The sequence below is a fragment of the Miniopterus natalensis genome, chromosome 11, assembly GCF_054644295.1.
Source record: "Miniopterus natalensis isolate mMinNat1 chromosome 11, mMinNat1.hap1, whole genome shotgun sequence".
Classification (NCBI taxonomy): domain Eukaryota; kingdom Metazoa; phylum Chordata; class Mammalia; order Chiroptera; family Miniopteridae; genus Miniopterus; species Miniopterus natalensis.
This window is the reverse complement of record NC_142091.1, coordinates 10,166,210-10,184,879: the sequence shown is the minus strand read 5'-3', so window position 1 is coordinate 10,184,879 and position 18,670 is coordinate 10,166,210. Positions and strand designations below refer to the sequence as shown.

The 18,670-nt window shown below is 53.8% G+C and overlaps 1 protein-coding gene across 2 annotated transcripts in view; it reads left to right on the top strand.

Annotated features, from left to right (window-relative positions):
* The window catches only part of ZBTB16 (zinc finger and BTB domain containing 16), a 174,919-nt gene extending 156,627 nt beyond the window's left edge, over nt 1–18,292 (top strand). For both annotated transcript variants that reach the window (XM_016208941.2, XM_016208942.2), the window contains 3 exons: nt 10,831–11,001; nt 15,724–15,891; nt 17,778–18,292. In XM_016208941.2, the coding sequence (XP_016064427.1) occupies nt 10,831–11,001; nt 15,724–15,891; nt 17,778–18,007 (569 nt within the window). In that variant the 3' untranslated portion in view covers nt 18,008–18,292. The remainder of the gene's footprint in view (nt 1–10,830; nt 11,002–15,723; nt 15,892–17,777) is intronic.
* Nucleotides 18,293–18,670: the final 378 nt, after the last annotated feature.

Sequence of the window (18,670 nt, the reverse complement as noted above, 5' to 3'; positions counted from 1 at the left end):
GGGGGGGAAGGAGAGGAACCATTAAAATGTCAGTAAAATGAATACGCCCTTCTCTCTTTTTTTGGTTTGGTTTTGTTATATTTATAGGGGGTAGTTTTTCTTTTCATTGCCCAATGTTTGTCAGGTATTTAAATGGCTCTGAAACAATCAGTATTTCATTTTATTTTGAATTTCTGTCTCCCCCAATCCTGCCCCCCTCCCCACCCCATCCTGTCTCTCCAGGTCTTTGTCTTGCCTCTGTCTGTCTCTCCTTATCTGTCCTTTCTCTTCTATGTGGCCTTCTCTGCCTTCACCTCACAGTCTCTGGAACACATTGAGGGTTACAGGAAATTTTAAATAAGACCCCAGTTCCATTGTTTTCGCTAAAAGACCCCTCTTCTGGGCCCCAGTTCCTCCCTAGGGGCCTCGGGATGATTTTGTGGGTGCCTGGGACTGGAGACTTTGAGTCTGTAGAAAGTGCCTGTGCACAGTACAGAGATGAAAGAGACCTGCTGGCAACTTAGTGTGCACATAAGGAAGTTGGGTCTCATCTTCAAGGGGGCCCTCTGTGCCCTCCCACAGCTCAGAATGCAGGTGCCTACTATGCTCCAGGCACTGTGCTGAGGACCTGAGACCACTGGATTCAGAGGGTCTGATTGTCTGCTCACCCTCTGTGCCAGGTCATTGGTTGTCTTTTCTGCCACCCCAGTGTTGGGGACATGGGAGAGAAAGACACTGCTCTCCATCCCCACCAGCCAGGCCCTGCCCCAGTACAGAGAGGTTAGCAGGTACCCAGAAACTCAAGGATTGCCCTTCTGGGTGTATGGCCAGTTCTTGGAGGCACTAGCAGGTAGCTGCTGGTCCCTTGAGAGAAAGGGCATGGCAGGTTCTCTCAAGTCTTGCTTTCTTCATCTTCCTAAAAACCTCTGTCTCACAGGGCTGCCGAGAAGGGTTCAGAGTGATAGACCCGACTGGCCCCTAGGAAATGCTCAGCCAAGGTTCAATCTTTTCTTTGCCTTGCCTATAACTGTTCCTCTGTGAGCCTAAGACAGTGGTTCTCACTAAAGCCTCGAGTCTCTTTAACTAAAGGAAGGCTGTTGAGGAAGACTTCTCAATGGGAGAAAGGACCTTTCAGTCTTCCAGCCCTCTCTTCAGTAGTCTGAGAACCATTGATTGCTGGAGTCTGGGAAACCCTTTAAGAACCACTTACTTCGCCCGGCCAGGCGTGGCCCAGTGGTTGAGTGTAGACCTAGGATCCAGGCGACTGGAGTTTGGTTCCCGGTCTAGGGCACATGCCCGGAATGCGGGCTGGATCCCCAGCAGGGGGCGTGCAGGAGGCAGCCGATCAATGACTCTCACCATTGGTGTTTCTATCTCTTTCTCTCCTTTCCTCTCTCTGAAATCAATAAAATATATTTAAAAAAAAAAAAAACTATTTACTTCCACCTTTATTTTTTCAGTGAGGAAACTCAGACTCAGAGAGGTTTAGTAACCTACCCAAGAGTGCACAGCAAGTTAATCACTGAGCCAGGACTTGAAGACAGGTCTCCAGCTGAAGACTCTAGTGCTTTCCACTCTTAGCTCCATCTTTAGTTGGGAGCCTGTAGTGAAAGGTCACAGGAGAAGACAGGGAAGAGGACAGCAGCAGGATGGTTATCCTGGCTTGGCCTTTCACACGCCATCCTGACTGCCCACCACACACTTCAGGGGTTCTTTGCCCAGAAGCCTCCAGGACCGGAAGAGTCAGAGACCAAGGGACCCTAATTCCTTAAGTCCGGCTGTCACGTAGCCTTGCAGAGAGCTGCAGGCCTCCCACCAGAGCTGTGGGCAGAGCTGAGCACATGCCAGGGGGGGAAGGACTGAGAAAGGAACCCACCTCCCCTAAATGAGGGAAGCAGAGCCCTTTGGCTTTGGGAACCCAGAGGGTAGACAGGTGCCTGTCTGTCTCCTTTGAACTTCACTCCTCAGAACAAGCAGTGTAGAGAAACTGAGGAAGGTAGTTCTTTTCTCCATCTTGGGAGGAGAAGTGGGTCCCCCAAGACGGCAGGGTGCCCACCAGCCCCACCCCAGCCACCTTCTCCCAGACTGGCTTCACCTCGAAGGCACCGCTCCTCCGCCACCAGGGCACTACCTGAGAGAAGCTGCTGTTGCAGATCCCCTGGGACTGGGCCAGGCTGGGTGGCTGAGGGCACCCCTTGCCTCTCAGGCCTGTTGAAGTTGGTCCAATTTTTCAATCGTGGGCCAATTAGTTTCACAAATGGGGGCCCCCCGTGGTGCCAGGGCACATTTGTTCCGGGCCTGCGCACTGGCCGGGCCCCATTGTGCTGCCTCCCAGCCCCGCGCGGGCCCATTGTCCTCGCCCTCAGCGGGTGCCGCTTACCGCTGATTTACACGGGCGGGCGTCCTGCGGCTCCAGGCTGCACCGCCACAGCTGGCGGAGGTGCTTCAGGCCTTGGACCCCGTGACCTTTGCCCCAGTCCTGCTGTCATTTTGAAAGTTACAGACCAGAGGGCTGCATACTTCCCGGGATTTACTTCCCACCCCAGCCCCTCCAGCACACGCACGCACACAGGCTCCCTTTCCTTTCCCTTTTCCTCTCCTTGCTCTTGTGGTAGAAGTTTGGATTCATTCTGGAGTGTCTGGGAGGGCCCAGGAGCTGGACTGGGAGGGTCTGAGGGATGGGAGGTCTCAGGAGGGGCAGCTAGTGTCCCCTGGTGCGGAGGAGCCTGCCGCTCTCTAGTGTGGCTTTCCATCCTCGATTCCTTAGTCCGCCGCCCATGCGGAGCTGGAGGAGTCCAGGAGCATGTCCCATCCATGTGGGCCTGCCAGGGAGCCAGGTTTGGCATCTTGTAGTTGAGTTTGCACTTGGCAACCTTCCTCCAGGGGATCATGCACCCTAGAAAAGGTGACCTGGCTGGAAGTAGATGGAACTGGGGAGCAAAGCATAGACCTGGTTCCATCTTTACCGTTTACTGACTCGCAAACTAAACTCAACTTGCCCTTTTTACCTCCTTTCCTTTATTTTCCACCCCTTTTCTTGTCCACCTCCCCCAGTTTCTTCCCCTCCTGGCTTGTTTGTTGGAGTGATTGACAAAATTAGCAAATCCATTCATGTTACTTTTATTGTGCAGGTCTCAATAAATCCCCCGTGTCCGGGGTGCACCTTAATGAGCTAGTGAGCTGACAAATTTGTTTACTGTAGCTGGAGGTACCGAGTAATGAAATGCACTTGTGTCTGCAGCTCACTGCTAAACAAATACACAGTTTTCTGGGAGCCAGCGTTGCTAGCTGCTGCCCGAGGATGAGCTCACATTCCCCACGAGACTGGGGGGGGGGTGTACACATGTGCCTACATGTGTGTGCTTTGAGACATGTAATCACACACCCATCCATGGCTTAGTTTTAAAACAAATTTGAATCAGCTGCTCCAGCTCCTCCCCTTTTTGGCTATTCATTAAGAATTCTCTGCTTCCTGGACCGAGGATAGAAAACTAACATTCCCACCCCCTCTCCCTTGTGAAATGGAAGCTTATATAAACACGTATAGGTGCCTTCTAAGATTCTAAGCAGGTAAGAAAGAAAGAAAGAAAAGACGGGTAAGGGGAGGGTTGGGTAAGGAAACCAGAATCAACAAGAAGGCTAAATGTTTCAGTTTTCAGCTCCTGGCTTGGTTTGGAAATAGTAACTGAGCACATGATTAAAAGTGCCCAGCAGGCCCTGGCCCATGTGGTCCAGTGGTTAGCGCATCGGCTCCAGCACAGAAGGGTCGAGGGCTAGATTCACAGTCAAGGGCATGTACCTGGGTTGCAGGTTTAATCTCCAGCTCTGTCTGGGTGTGTGTGGGAGGCAACCAATCTATGGCTCTCTCCCTCCTCCCCACCTCCTTTCTACTCTCTCTAAAAATGAATGGAAGAACTATTCTCGGGTGAGAGTAAGGATTAACAACAACAACAAAGGTGCCCAGCAGCCCTGCCCGGTGTGGCTCAGTTGGTTGGAACATTGTCCGTACACCGTAAAGGTCGTGGGTTCGATTCCCAGTCAGGACGCATACCCAGGTTGTGGGTTTGATCCCTGGTCAGGGTGTGTATGAGAGGCAACTGGTCGGTGTTTATCTCTCCCTCTCCCTTTCTCTCTAAAACATATATCCAGGTGAGGATTTTTTTTAAAAGTGCCCGGCAGTGCCCAGCAGTAAGTGACTAAGTGACTGTATGCAGGAGACAAGCATCCATGCACAGGTTTACAGCTAATTTGGTTGAGGCAGGCCTCCCAAGGTGTTTTCTCAGCCTTCTCTACCCTCCTGGGAAAGGGGGAGAGGGCAGTAAAGGAAACAGCAGGACTTGTCTCGCACTCTAGCAGCTGTCACTCCAGGGACCAGTGGGCTGACACTTTCCTGGGCTGGGCAGGCTGGGCCCTTACTGTGCATGTAGCTAGCTTTCTGAGGAAGTTCAGGAGCTTGTCCCAGATGGTTCTGCAACGTATGCCCAAGAGGAAAACCAGAGGGAGAGCTCTTGGTGAGTGTCATGGGCTGGGTGTTGGTTCCTTTTTGTCTGCTTCCTGCCCCCCTCCTCCCCCACACACACCTCTAGCCTTCCCCATCCTCTTGAGATGCAGCCAGAGCCTCCCTGCCTTCGGCGTGAGTCAGCCCCAGGCTGCTTGTCTGTGTCTGTCTTTTCTCCCGCACAGTGGATGATGCATCTCGACCTGGTCTTTAACAATGATGGGAGGTTGGGGTGGCAGTTTCAGTGATGGTTTTGGTGTGTGGTTACAGGGGCTGCCCAGGGCTGGAGATGGTGCCCTAGAAAAGAGTGATCTGGGAGTCAGAGGAAGACTTGGGGGTGGGGTGGAGGGGAGGGTGGGAGATGGTTCTAGTGTGAATCAAGGTTTTTACACACCCCTAAATTTGATATTTTCTTCCTCTGGGGAGAAGCTCCTTGGGTGGCAGAGGAAGCAGCTCTTCCTTTGTTGGGAGGAATCGGATGTGAGAAGCCCATCCGTGGCCCACGTGCACGGACACGCACATGCACTGACACATGCACATGCACTGACATACGCACACGTAGCTGTCACTGCCGGCTTACCAAAAAAAGCCGGAGTATATTTAGATTGCTCTATTCTTTTGATTAAGAAACTGCTTATCGATGGCGATAATAAGAGCCTTGCCGCAAGAAGGTGTAGCACCTGAGCATCTTCTCCAGCTGTGTGCCCCTCTGATCCTGCTCCTTCCTTTCTATTAAAGAGCTAATTGGTATGGAAATGGTACAGGTGTAAACATGAGGAGTTTTGTGTTTCCTAATTTCAGACCCAGTCATCACCTGGATGAAATAAATACCCTGGGTCTATGTCACCCCTCCTGCCTCCTGTTCCACCCTGGCCTTGGCTTGCTTCCCTCAGTTTGCTAAAATTAAACTCATGGTAAATTGGGAGCGTGTGAGCCGCACATGCCGTGCAGCCCACACTGGCTGTGCTGCCCGTGGGAGTGGAGGGTGGGGTGGTCTCCATCTCCAGAGATAGAATTGATGCACACAGGGCCCCAGGTATCTGCACGGACCCTGCCCACGTGACCTAGAACCACTCCGTCCAACCTGCCACCGGTTCCTCGTGCCCTTCAGGCAGACGCCTTGGAGTCCAGCCTAAGTCCAAGCCCCATTGTTTCTTCAGAAGAGCAGAGGAAGTCCTATTCTTTGACCTGGTAAATAGTTCCTTGGGCCAAGGCTAAATTATGCATCCGATTACCTTGAAGTTTACAGACTGATAGAAAACAACGCATTTATAGGATTTACAGACTCAAAAACGTTTGTCAGTTGCCTCAGAACAGCTCTGTGTGGTTGGTGTTGGAAAGGGCAGGTTCGTCATGAGCATTGTTTCCTAGATGAGGAAAGGAGGCCGCCCGGCCCCGGGTCAGGAAGCCAGGGGGAGCCCCTCTGTGCCGGAACCAGGGTCTCCTAACTGCTTCACTGTGTGAGGTGGTAAAACTGATCCTTCTATGGTCTGGGTCTTCACTTGTGAGCAGCAGAGCTCAGACTTGGAGCCAGAACTGGGGAGTCCTATCCAGCCTACCACACAGACATGAGGGACCCCACAAAGATCACTGCCTGTGGGTCACTTTCATTACTTATTCCAAGGAGAGTCTTGCTGGAAGCGCTCAGTAATGGCTGCGTTTGGTCTGCGCTTTCCCAGCTCTAGCCGGCTGTCTCTCTGTATGTGCTTCCCTGCCCGGGTCCCTCCTCTGCCCTTTGTGATCACCTCACAGCTCCTTACTCTTTAATGCACCTGGCGGGCATTGAGTGCCCACTCTCTGCCAGGCCCTGTGCTCTCTAAAGATAGAGAGACTAGTTCCTGCTTTAGGGCTTGCAACCTAGCAGGCAGAGCCTCATGTCAAAAATAAATGCAACGCAGGCCGTACGTGCTGTGATCGTGAGGGCTCGGGAGGATGTTCTTGGCACTGAGTACTAAATGGTGCAGCTCAGCCAAGATGCCTTCTCTAGGGTCAGCTTCCTGGAAGAAGCAGCCCAGAGTTGATAAAACGACTTAGGCTGTGTATTGTGCAGGCTGCCGTGAGCCACAGCCAGGTTGGCCACTGCACGAGGATGCTCGGCTGAGGGAATGGAGCTGGAATCCGGCCGCTTCCTCGCCGGAGCTGTGCACCCCGGCGAGGATCTGTGTCTGCCCAGAGCAAGAGGCATGATTTTCTAATTCAGACAAAGTGTCGTCTGGGCTGGCATTGGCTCCACTACCACTTTATAGCGATAAAGCTTTTCACATGGGTGTCTCATTTGGTGCTCTCACCAGCCGCAGGCACTATGGCCAGGGGTGAGCATACCCTGGCCCAGAGGAGTGCAGTGACTTGCTGAGGGAACGGGAGGAGTGTGTGACGGAGCCGAATACCTGTGCTGCTTTTGTCTCCCATGTGTCATGTTATCCGGCGTGGACGGGAGCAGTGTTCTGACGCTGCCGGATCCCCTTGCCTGCCTCACATCTCATTGCAGCTAATGAATTGCTAATACAATTTTCTAGATAATTTTATTTTCATAGTCCCACATTTTAATGTGTTTCCAAAAGCTAGCATTTATTTGCTTAATCTCCCAGTGTAATAGAATCTGCCCTGAGTCATCTTACATGCGGACAATCAGCTAGGCAGAAACGAAGGCAAATTGGTTAATAACTCGGAGCTAGCCTCGAGATTTTTAACATGCACGCACTGATAGCTTTTCTTGGGCCTTGTCCACGTCTCCCCTGCCCTTTCCTTTTTTCTTTAAAAATAGTTTTCCATTCTTTCAGCTGTTTGTGTCCAGGCACAAGACTGGGGAGAATGGATGCGGACCTCGGGGCCCCTTGTCTTCATCTCTGAGCCTGTGTCAGTGTATCGTGGCCAGGGAGAGCCCTGAGCCTTGCTGGATGTCCCAGGACGGGGAGAGAGACCATGGGAGGGACTTGGCTGCCCTTCTTTCTAGTTGGTGGCTGTATAAACATAAAACCTGTCACCAAGGTACAGAGCTGGCTGTCTGGGACCTCAGGTGCACTGTGCCACCTACTTGAGCCTGGGCCCCAGGTCCTGCCCTGCTGCCTCCTCGGGTTTCATTCTTTCACTCCTGTCCTTGCTGGTTCCCACCCTCCTTAAGTGGTGGCGCAAAAGCCATCAGCTCTCTCCCTGCTTCCAGCCACCTGCCTCTGCTGTTGGTCCCCAGGCTGCCCCTCACATACCAGGAGGACCATGCCAGCACCCGCATCCTTCGTGGCACAGCACTGCCTGTAGAATGAAATCTAGTCTGTCCCACCTGGCAGACTAGTGCCCTCTGTGATCCAACCCCAGTAACCTTCCCCACTTATATCTCTCTCCTCAGGGCCTGTTCTCGGTCCCCTCCTGCTCCAAAATTTGCTTGTGGTGTTTCCTTGACCTGACTCTGGTTCCCCACCTCCTAGTCCTGGTGGGGACTCTTCATTTTCCAAAACCATTGAGAAAAGCCTCTCGGAATCTTCTCCAAAGCCTCCTGAAGTCACCCTGTCTGTCCTCTGGTTGGTTGTTGGATTGGTGTCCCCCAGTGGTCTGGGACCCTAGTTCTCTGGTTGATCTCAGCACCTCCCTGGTCACAGTGTTACACTTGGTCATATTCACTGAGTCAGCTTACTGGACACAGAGTGGGTTCAGGCCATCCTGAAAAGGAGGGAGGCACAGTGGGAAGTCCAAGGGGACAGAGTGCTGTAGGAGCCTTAGTCTGTCCTGCAAGGTGGTGCCAGCCCTCAGAGCTCCTCTGGGCCTGGCTTTTTAGGCTCAGGGTGTCCCACCCAGAATGCCATTCATGTTCCCTATGACCCAGGCTCCTTCCATTCTAGAGATTTCAGGTGATACGTGAGGAAAAGCCTGAGCATGGCTTACCCAGGAAGCCCGCTCCATCTACTGATTTAAAGCTGTGCTTAATCCAGGTTCTCTGTGGGGTGACCTTAGGGACAGAGAGGGGGATGGTGCTAAGGGCCCTTGGATGGAATAGCGAGGGCTGTTTGTCAGAGAGCACGTGGCAGATGGACTCCACCCCTGGATGTGTTGGCCAGGATGGACTGGACTCTGGGGACTCACCGTCAGTGTTGGCCTGCTTCTGCCTGGACAGCCCACTCCCTTTGGTGTGGACAGCCCCTCGATCAGGTGGGGCTGTGTGGCCCCTATCTCCCAGAGAGTTTGCTGACTGCCAGGGGTTTGGAAGCCTTCAGAGAGCCAAGCCATGCCTGTGACTCTGCCCCCAGTCCGCTCCTCTAGCACAGGTTCTCTGAGTATTGCTGAGTGAGCCCTGGGTGCATGCGAGCTCCTGAACCAGCTGGCTGGACCTGGCTTGCTGGGGTGTTACTTTGCTTTTCTGGGAGAAGCCCAGGCAGATAGGTGGCAGATCCAGAGGTAGGCATGGGCCCAGCCCTGTGGTTTCTGACACCAGACTGACCTAGGCATTTTAAAATCTCAACTCTGCCTCTTTCTCACTGTGTGACCTTAGACAAGTTACTTAATCTCTCTGTTTTCCCACTTGTAAAAAGGGGGATGAGAATGCTTGGCTTGGAGAGTAGCAAGTTTTAAATGAGATGACAGCATAGATAAAGCACCTAGGACAGTGCCTATATCAGTTCCCTTCCCGTCTTCTCTGAGGCCAGGAGCAGAATGCCCTGCGCTCCTGTTGTCCCCCTGCTCGGCCTGGCCTGGTCCTGGGTGCTGGCAGCGTGAATTGCACATGGCTGCAGGCGCCTCATCTCTCAGTGTCTACACGGGTGGCTGTGAGGGGTGGAGGAATAGGGGGAGTGAGAGGTCTTGCTTTCCCACAAATCCATCCCCAGACCAGCCATGAATGGGACTGAGGCGGGAGAACAGGCCTCCCACTTGCTGTCTCCACTGGTGGACCAGAGGGCAGCCAGGCTCTTCATGCCATCCTTCTCTGCACCCCACTTTGAGCCCCTAATTCCACACTGAGCCGACTACGACCCCTGCAGCCAAAGCTCTGCCTCTTCCTCCCCTCTGAGCCGGGTGACAGATACCAGGCATGCCTACCTCTCCTGCTCTGACCCTCCCCTGGGCCTGAGCACAGGTAATACTGCCCAGATGCCAGCAAAGGGAGGTGAGCAGCGGCTGGGCCTGCTAGGGGAGCTGACATGCTAATGGAGACAGAATCCAAAATAGTGGGCACTAACCCAGTTAGGACCTAGATGGGGGTTAGGTGCTTCCTTGGGCGGTGCTGCACCCAGAGAGGCTGTGGCCCCAGGGCAGCATTGGACAGGGGCTCAGAACCAACAGGAAATGGCAGCCTGTCTTTGGAGGGTACCATGGGTACTTACCTGCCTGTCCAAGAATGACTGGACTGAATTAAATGAAAATCTCATGTTACTCATTAGCTTAAAATCCTTTGAAAATTGCCCTTTGGTCTTGGGATGAAACCTCTAAAGCTCTTAATATGGTTTTCAAGACCCCCCACGACCTGGCCCTGCCTGCTGCTTTGGCTCCCCCTCCGCCCTCTCCCTGCCTCCCAGCTGTGCTGTTCTTCTGTCCGGTCCTCTGACCTACATGTATCTCTCCAGCCTGGAGTGTTCATAGCCACTATTTTGTCTTCCAGGAATGTCTCCCCCCCCCCCCACTTGTGTGCTGGGGAACATCTGTGAGGAGAGTAGGGACTTTGTATAGTTTCCCATGGTTACAGCCCCAGTGCCAAAAAGAGGCTCCCACTTGTAGAAGGTACTGAAATAATATTTGTTGAATGAATGGACCCTTAAGGCACGTGCTTCAATCAGTGGAGCAGTGGTTGAAAGAAGTGAGACTGATGTAACTAGCGCCAGGAGAGGACGCCCTCCGGGTCTCGGGATACCTCCTGGCTCTGCCCGTCTTCAGGACTTTGGACGAGTTACTCAATCTCTCTGCGCCTCGCTCCTTATCTGAAGGGGGTGGGTGTAGAGCCTATGTATTGGAGATGTGATTTTAAATTAGTGACATTCGAACAATGCTGGCAGATGTCATCTCCCTTGACCTCACAGGGGCCACCCTGACTTCCCACAGCCTGCCCCAGACTCCGAAAAGTCCCTCCGACAGGTGCCGTTTTAGCACTCCATAGGATCGCCGGCTCCCATTGCTGCTGTGACGTGTTCCATGAATGCCTCTCTTTCTCCCACCAGCCTGTGGGTTCCATGGGGCAGGAAGGGGGTTGATTTTGCCCACCACTGGGTCACATACTGGGCGCTCCATCACCATTGCACATCCTGGGCCGCCTCTGGGTTTGCCCGAGCGTGGGGCTTGGGGCACGGGCCTGACGCTGGCTCTGCTCTTGCCTGGTGAGTGAAGATGGCCTTGTGCTCCAGCCTCCTGAGGCTCTCCCGCTCTGTCTCCCACAGGCACAGACATGGCTGTCTTCTGTCTGCTGTGCGGGAAGCGATTCCAGGCGCAGAGTGCGCTCCAGCAGCACATGGAGGTCCACGCGGGCGTGCGCAGCTACATCTGCAGCGAGTGCAACCGCACCTTCCCCAGCCACACCGCCCTCAAGCGCCACCTGCGCTCACATACAGGTAGGCCAGCCAGGTGATGGGTGGATCAGGGTCTCTGGGAACCAATGTCTGGATTTGCCTCCAAAAACGTAAGGTGGAAGTGCTGGGCTACATTAGCCCTCAGCCCTTCTTTGCCCAAGGATTGGGTCAGGGGCAGGTAAATGCTGATAGTTCTCCCCACCCCACCTTGTGGAACTTGAGGTCTCCATCTCTGCTCAACAGAGGGTACTCATTAGAGATGCAGTCTTGGGTCCCACCCTCAGAAGCTTTGATTTGTACGTATGGGGTGGGATGCAAGACTCAACATTGTTCATAAGTATTCCCAAGGGATTCTGAGGCAGGTGGGCCCAAAACTCATTTTGAGGAAAACCTACCTGCTTGGTCTCTAATTTTCTTTGCCACACACCCCTTCATTCTCCCTGGCCCCCACCCTGTGGACACACATTCCCGAAGGGAGCCTTGGGCTCTTAGGGGAATGTTGCAGAGGTGGTTCTGATTGCTCCACAATAATGGAAGCACGTTTTCTGTACTGGGGCCTTAACCTTGTTTAGGGGAGTAAATGATCAGCCATGAAATGTCTCGGCTTAGCCAGTTCCAGACGATGGGGGAGGAGAGGGGTTGTGAGTCAGGGAGGCTAGACCAGGTGGTCTGGCCCCACCCTCTAGGTTTGGGGTAGGGACACTTGGTCCCCGAGGGCTAAGAGGCATCTGCTTCCTTGCAGCTGCCCCCAATCCCCTCGTAAGGGATGGGCGACTTAAATTCTTTCCTTTCTCCAAGACAAAATTGGATGCTTGCTGACCACACATGGGTAAAGGACCCCTTCCTGAGTCTGCACGTGTCTCTGCTGTGTGTGTTTTGTCCTGAGTTTCGGGGGAGAGGTAGTGATGAGTCAGGGCCAGCGAGACAGGCAGGCAGACTCTATATCTAGTTTGTGACAGGGCGTACATTCGCGTCTGTTGGAGACGATACAAAAAAACTGTGTGGGCAGACAGGGGTGGTTGGGCACTTTCTCTCCTCACTCTTGAGTATTGTCACAGCTCCAGGATTAAGTATGCAGGTCAGGCCTTTTTGTGGGTGACAGGCTCTGCTGAATAAGGGAGGGGCTTTCTTTATGATGGACTGAGTGGCCTGTCCTGCCAACAGTGGGCATGCTCACCAAGGAGCCTGCCTGGGCTCTCGCTTCTGGATGCCACTCTGTTCAGGGGAGCTCGTGGCCTCAGCATCACCAGTTTTGCTGAGAACTCTTTAGAATGGCTGGCACAGGACAGGGAGTCCCCAAAGAGTGGGGCCTGTCAAGAAGGGCTAAGGAGGAAGGAATGCTGACAGGGACTTTCTCTGTAGTGCCTTGTAAGCATCCTTTGCAGGTGTATGCACCTTCCTGTCAACACCTCCTGCACTGAGTCCCCAAATTCAGCCTTATCAAAGAAAGCCAGTCACCTTCAGCCACTGCTGAGGATGCTGTGGGTCAAATCTCTTGGCTTCATGTGACTAGAACGATCCAGCCCTGCTAAGTCTCCCCAGGATATGGCCTACTCTGCTGGGGCCACTTTCAAAGAGCTCAGCTGTCCAAATGTCACATGCTTCTGTGTCATTCTTTGCCCAGATCTGTGGGGAGGGAGACATAGTTTGAGGGAAGCATTTAATCTCGGAAACATGGAACATGAGCACCGCCTGTGCACACAACACACACGCCCATCGATTGCCACGCCAGCGAGGCCCTGTACACACAGCCATATACAGGCCGAGCACACCCCACACAATACCTCATTAATATTCCGTTGTTCTTGGCCCATTTGCTTCTGGGGCCTGGTGTTTAGCATCGGCAGCTGTGTTTGGTAAGTTAGTCCAGCCGCGCTCTTGGCATTGATGGATCCCTGATTCACACGGCTTGTCATAGAATAAAGTCTCAGCTGTGCTGCATGGAGGGGCCTGAAGAGCCGATGAGATGGGGCTGGGGTGGTGAGGGTGACACCAGGCCTGGCCAGTGCCAGGGGAACTGCAGGTAAGGACAGACCACTGGGGTCACAGGTGCACTGGGCAGGCCCGAGGGGCCCTAATTAGTCTCGTTTGTCCTGCACTTAATGTCAAGCTCATTAAAGAGGCTACAGAGTTAATCAACATACCACAAATTGGATTTTGAGTTCTGCAGCCAGTTTTGTGTACATTATGGCAACACTGACACAATTAACTCTCAGGGTGAGGATTTTGGACCAGGTGCTTGCCATGTTTCCAGAGCCTTGTGTGTGCGTGTGTGTGTGCGCGCACATGGGTGTGTGTGTGTGTACGTGTTTGTTCTAAGTTTTTCTTACTCTTTTCCCTGGCTGACTATGGAGATTTCCTATTTAAACTCATTTAACACGTGATCCGCTACATAATTAAATTCATAAAAATCTGATCAAACAAACCTCTCTGTCTCCACCCTTTGGTCTTTAAACTCTTAGGGCCCCCTCTGGAGGGGAGAGGCGCAGCCACCGGTTCCCCCAGCCGGGGGGCTGCTGATGTACGTTTTAATTACCGGCTCTGGCTGAAGTCTCACGTGGCCCTGGCTTTATTTATTTATTTATATCTTAATGAGGATTCTGAATCCTTGATTAAAGTCGTAATCATTGCTGATTCAGTAAGGAGGGGCAGTTGGATGTCAGGCGGGGTGTGTGCAGCTGCGTACATAGAGAGTGGCACTCGGGCACAGGCGCACACACTGACCTCACAGCTAATTAGGACCGGGGTCTGCATGGGCCTCCCCTCCCCTTGGGCTGGATGGGGCTGGCAGCTGGGGACAGGCGTCTGCACAGCCCTGGCAGTCAGAGGACGGGCCGGTGCTCACCCAGGGCTCCGTTCGTCCCCAGATCTGCGTGGATGAGGCTCAGCCGGGGCGGTGCCCCACAGACTGGGGAGAACTGGTCTCGAGAGGCAGCTCTGCTCCCTGAGCTTTCCCTATCGGTCTGTTCGGTGGAATTGCTCCCACCCACCCCCCCTGTGCTTCTCGAAAATCTTTCACCTGTGAGAGAGCCCGCCAGTGGGCAGACCCCAGCACCCAGTCCCACGGAGCCGTAAAAACCCTCCAGAGCCATCAGGACAGATGAGAATTTATGTGGGTACAGGGGCCTGCCTGTAGGAGGGGGGCCTGGGGTAGCGGCCTGAGGAGGGGAGGGAGGGAAGAGAGTAAAATATCATTTTAAAGAGGAAGTGAAGGCACAGGCATGCGAGTCTATAACGAGAAGGACAATTTATGCCCAGGCACGAGCGCGGTTTGACATGGGGATAATGAAGAAACGTAGGTCATTGTGGATGACTTAAACCTCCAGCAGCTGAAGAGAATGTATGAAATGCAGGGGACATTACACGGTTGGCAGCCCGCACATCTGCAGGGGGACGAGTGAAATACAGTGGCCATTCTTTACCATAAACTGTGGTTGTGGGAGACGCAGCCCAGAGAAATTGTAATTACAGTGACAAGACGAATCAGCGATATTTAAATATTCATGAACAAAGTCTGGGGTGATCAATCTATCTTTATTGTCTGTGCCTTCACTCCTGTAATAAATAAGTAGCTCAAGTCTTCACCTTTCATCCCCAAAGCCCACGCTTTGGGTACAAGACGAAAACTGGTTAACCCCCACACCCCAGCCCGACCTCACGTCTTCCGGGGGACACTGGAATATGCAGAAAGGAGGCTGGCGGGCATGGCTCTCCCCGAGTTTCATACACCCCTTTCCTGAGTGCCTGCTCTGGATTGTCCTCATGTTACATACCGAGGCTGCAGGGAGGAATGGAGCTCCCTTTTACCTTGACTTGCTTCCCCTTAGAGGCATGGCGGGCATGCCAGTGGCCACAGTAAGCATGTCAGTCAGCAATCTGGGACAGTGCCTGTGTCCAGGCTCTGGAACCAGACTGGAGTCTGGCTCCCGACTCAGCTACTGACTAGCTATTTGACCTTGGGGACCGTGTTTAAGCATCTCTAAGCATCTCAGTTTTCTCATCTGTAAAATGAGAATAATAGTAATCTGTTGTTGCAGTGATATGATCGTGTGAAGTTCTTAGTGTAGTAGTGAGCACTCAACAAAAATGGGCCATTTTAATTAGAAGGTGTCATAAAAATTATACTACTGCTGCTAAAAGAACAAAATATGGAACTTTTTTTCAGAGAAGAAAATGTAACTCATTTTGCCTGGGGGACTAAAGAGAAGCTTCCGAATGGGTGATTTTTGCAGTGGGCCTTGAAGGATGACTAGGAGTTCACCAGGGAGAGACGAAATCAGGCAGAGAGAACGGCTATGTGAAACTGTGGGGGAGGGAAAGTGCAGAAGGCATTTTGGCAATAATGTTCTCATTGTCCCCAAAATTGGAGGGCTGTTTTAAGGGCAGGGTTGTCAGGCTGGAGTGGCTTTTGCCCCTGACCTAGTGGAAAGGAAGAGAGTAGCATGAGAAGCTGAGGGGCAAGGTCTCAAGGCCCCCACCGCGCCTGCTCTACCCTGTGGGGGCTGCTTTCTGGGATGGCTGTTCATCTCCGAAGCAAATGGGCTCTTTTTCTGAGACTGGCCCTTGACCCGTGGAGGACCACTGGGCCACAGTAAGGTTTGGACACGTGTGAGCACACGCTCCCTGTTTATGCTCGGGGCCGGCAGAGGCGGGGGGCCCTGCAGCCGTCTTTGCCGGTAGTGAACGCAGGCACTGCATGTGCCCTGCTGTCCCCCAAAACGGGGGCAGGGGTAGGCAAGGCCTGAACCAGCCCTGTCCCCACAGGCGACCACCCCTACGAGTGCGAGTTCTGTGGCAGCTGCTTCCGGGATGAGAGCACACTCAAGAGCCACAAACGCATCCACACGGGTGAGAAGCCCTACGAGTGCAATGGCTGCGGCAAGAAGTTCAGCCTCAAGCACCAGCTGGAGACGCACTACAGGGTGCACACAGGTACTGAGGGCCGAGCGCGCCCGGGCTGCTCCTGGAGGCTGGGTGCGGGCGGGCACAGAGGGCTCTCCCGAGGCCCAGCTCCGAGCCGAAGAGTAGAAGAGGTTCTGCTAAGGGCCCGTGTGCTGACCTGCGTGCCTCTGCCTCCTTGCAAGGCCGAGGCAGCCCTGCTGATCAACCGCAGCACCCCCCCCATGAGCCCGGGCTAGCCCTCCGGGCAGCCACACCAGCAGTTCCCAGGTCACGCTATTTGTGATGTCTGTTTGTTAATCCTGAATTAGCTTTCCCCAGTTAGCTGAAAGTGAAGGTTAGGATAGTATGTTCCTTGACAGGTAGAGTAAGAATTATTAGAGAGCATTGAGTTAATTTATGATGAGAGGTGGGAAGTCATAAGTTAGAATTAGGTTCTGAGATCAGAGGAGCAGATATATTTCATAAACCCCTCTGTGTATAATGTCTTACCATTTCAAAGGGACTTCACGTTTCTTTTTACATAAAAGAAACGTGAGCTATAGTTTTACCGTGGGTCTGAGCACAGAGCAAACCGAAGTGGTCCTGATGCCCAGAACTGCCAGCTGGGGGCAGTGGAGTGTTGGGGCCGCACTGCACCTGCTTGTGCACATCTCTGCCCAGCTGCAAGTTCAGTGGCATCACCTTGGTTGCTTAGCATCGGCCAGGGTGGTACTAGTCACAGGGTGGCTATGAACAAATGCTACCGATCCAGGCTTGGGGGGAACAGTTGTTACACATTTGATCACCGGTACACCACTGTCTGGGGGAACGCAGATACTCAGAAGGACTTCCTCTGAGGATAAGCGCAGTGGAAGGTAGTGGCCTGGCAAACTGGGAAGCCTCCCCTGATAAGGGGAGACAGCTGTCTCTGCAGAGGTGGGGAGAGGTGACGTCTGTGGGCGGGGAGGGGTGGGCAGAGGGAACAGTAAGCAGAGGGTATGTGTTGTCGTAGCTCTGCTTTCTTGCATCAGCGACAAGGAGAGGATGGGGTGCTTGTTCCTGACAACTAGAGTGACCCACAGGACTCCTCAGAGCCCTGGGGCTTCCTTAGCCCTTGTCGGGGATGTGACCTGGCAGGTGGATCATTAGATGCATTGGCAGTGACTATTGTAAATAGCAGGTCGATAGTTAGATCACTTTGGCTGTTCATTACTTCATTATTTGCTGGGGCCTCTGCATGGAGGAGTATCGATAGCGAGATGGCTGGCCAGTTAATTACTGTATCGAAACAGGTTCCCTCACGCCCTCTGCCCAGCTCCAGGGGGCTCTTCAGGTACCAGCTAGCATGGGGCCGTGCACTGCCAGGTTTTCTATCCCCCTGACCCCCATTGCAGCCCCAGAGGGAAGGCAGGGTCCAGTGCAATTTCTGAGAGCCTATGCTGAGGAACAAGCCCAGATGCGTCAAGTTTGAAGGACAGGTTCCCCCAATCTCACCACACCCCTACTTGCTGCCATCTATAGCCCTGCTCCCCTGGGAAGAACTGCTGAAGGGCCATCCCCAAGGAAGTTCCGGGCCTCCCTGCCCCTTCCCCAGACGCCCACGTCCCTCCTCAGGAAGGGTCGGGTCTGTGCCATTGGGAGAGTGAAGCAGAGGACGGCCAGGGCCTGGAGCTGTGCTGCAGCACCGCAGCCACTAGGTGCACGTGGTGTTTAAGTTAGTTACACAAAATACGATGAAGACTGTTGTTCCCAGTTGCACTGGCACGTGTCTGGCGCTCAGCCGCCATGTGTGACTGGTGGCTGCTGTACCGGGTGATGTATCCACTGTGGTGCAAAGTGTGAACTGGAGGGACATTCTCCAGAGAGCCCAGGGTGGACTGAGGGCCCAGCGTGTCCCAGTGGAGGCCCTCACCGCCCCTCCCTCTGTCCTTCCACAGGTGAGAAGCCCTTTGAGTGCAAGCTGTGCCACCAGCGCTCCCGGGACTACTCGGCCATGATCAAGCACCTTCGGACGCACAACGGAGCCTCGCCCTACCAGTGCACCATCTGCACCGAGTACTGCCCCAGCCTCTCCTCCATGCAGAAGCACATGAAGGGCCACAAGCCCGAGGAGATCCCGCCCGACTGGAGGATAGAGAAGACGTACCTGTACCTGTGCTACGTGTGAAGCCGGGCCAGGAGGGGCGGGGGAGTGGAGCGAGAGGCGAGTCAGAGCAGGGTGAAGTGGAGGAAGGACTGTGCAAATATATGCATCTCTCTAAGGAAAAAGGGAGAAAAGGAACCCTGGTAGCTGTCTGGCGTTGGATTTTCTCTGGGGCGCCAGGCGACCGGGATGCCTGGCCACTGCCCCTTCCTGGGGCCACCATCCCTCCTCTCCTGGCTGGAGGTTAGCCTGATTTCTTGGGTGGGGGTAGAGAGGGGTTTGTTCTGCTCAGACCCTTTTTATGTCCAGAAATGGAGGCTGGGAAGAAGGTGAGGGGTTTTCTGGTCAGGGCCAAGCAGACTCTGCCTGCCATCCACAAGGACTCCTCAGAAGATGGAGGCGGGGGGACCGGGGGGTGGTGGGGCGGGACTGGGTCACTGGCTCTAGTTTGCTGGGGGAAGATTGGGGTGGGAAGGGCTCTTCCTCCCCTCCCATCACTCGATTCACCTGTGCTTCCCTCTGCTCTGCCAACCTGGGTGTCCCCTTGTGGTCTCCAGGTGCCTCGTGGCTCTTGCCCCTCTCCCAGCTCCTGGTCCCTGCCTTCCCTTGACTCCTGTCCTCCAGGTCCAGGGAGTGTCCAGCCCTCCTCCCCCAGCTCCTGGTCTTGGCCTTCCCTTGACTCCTGTC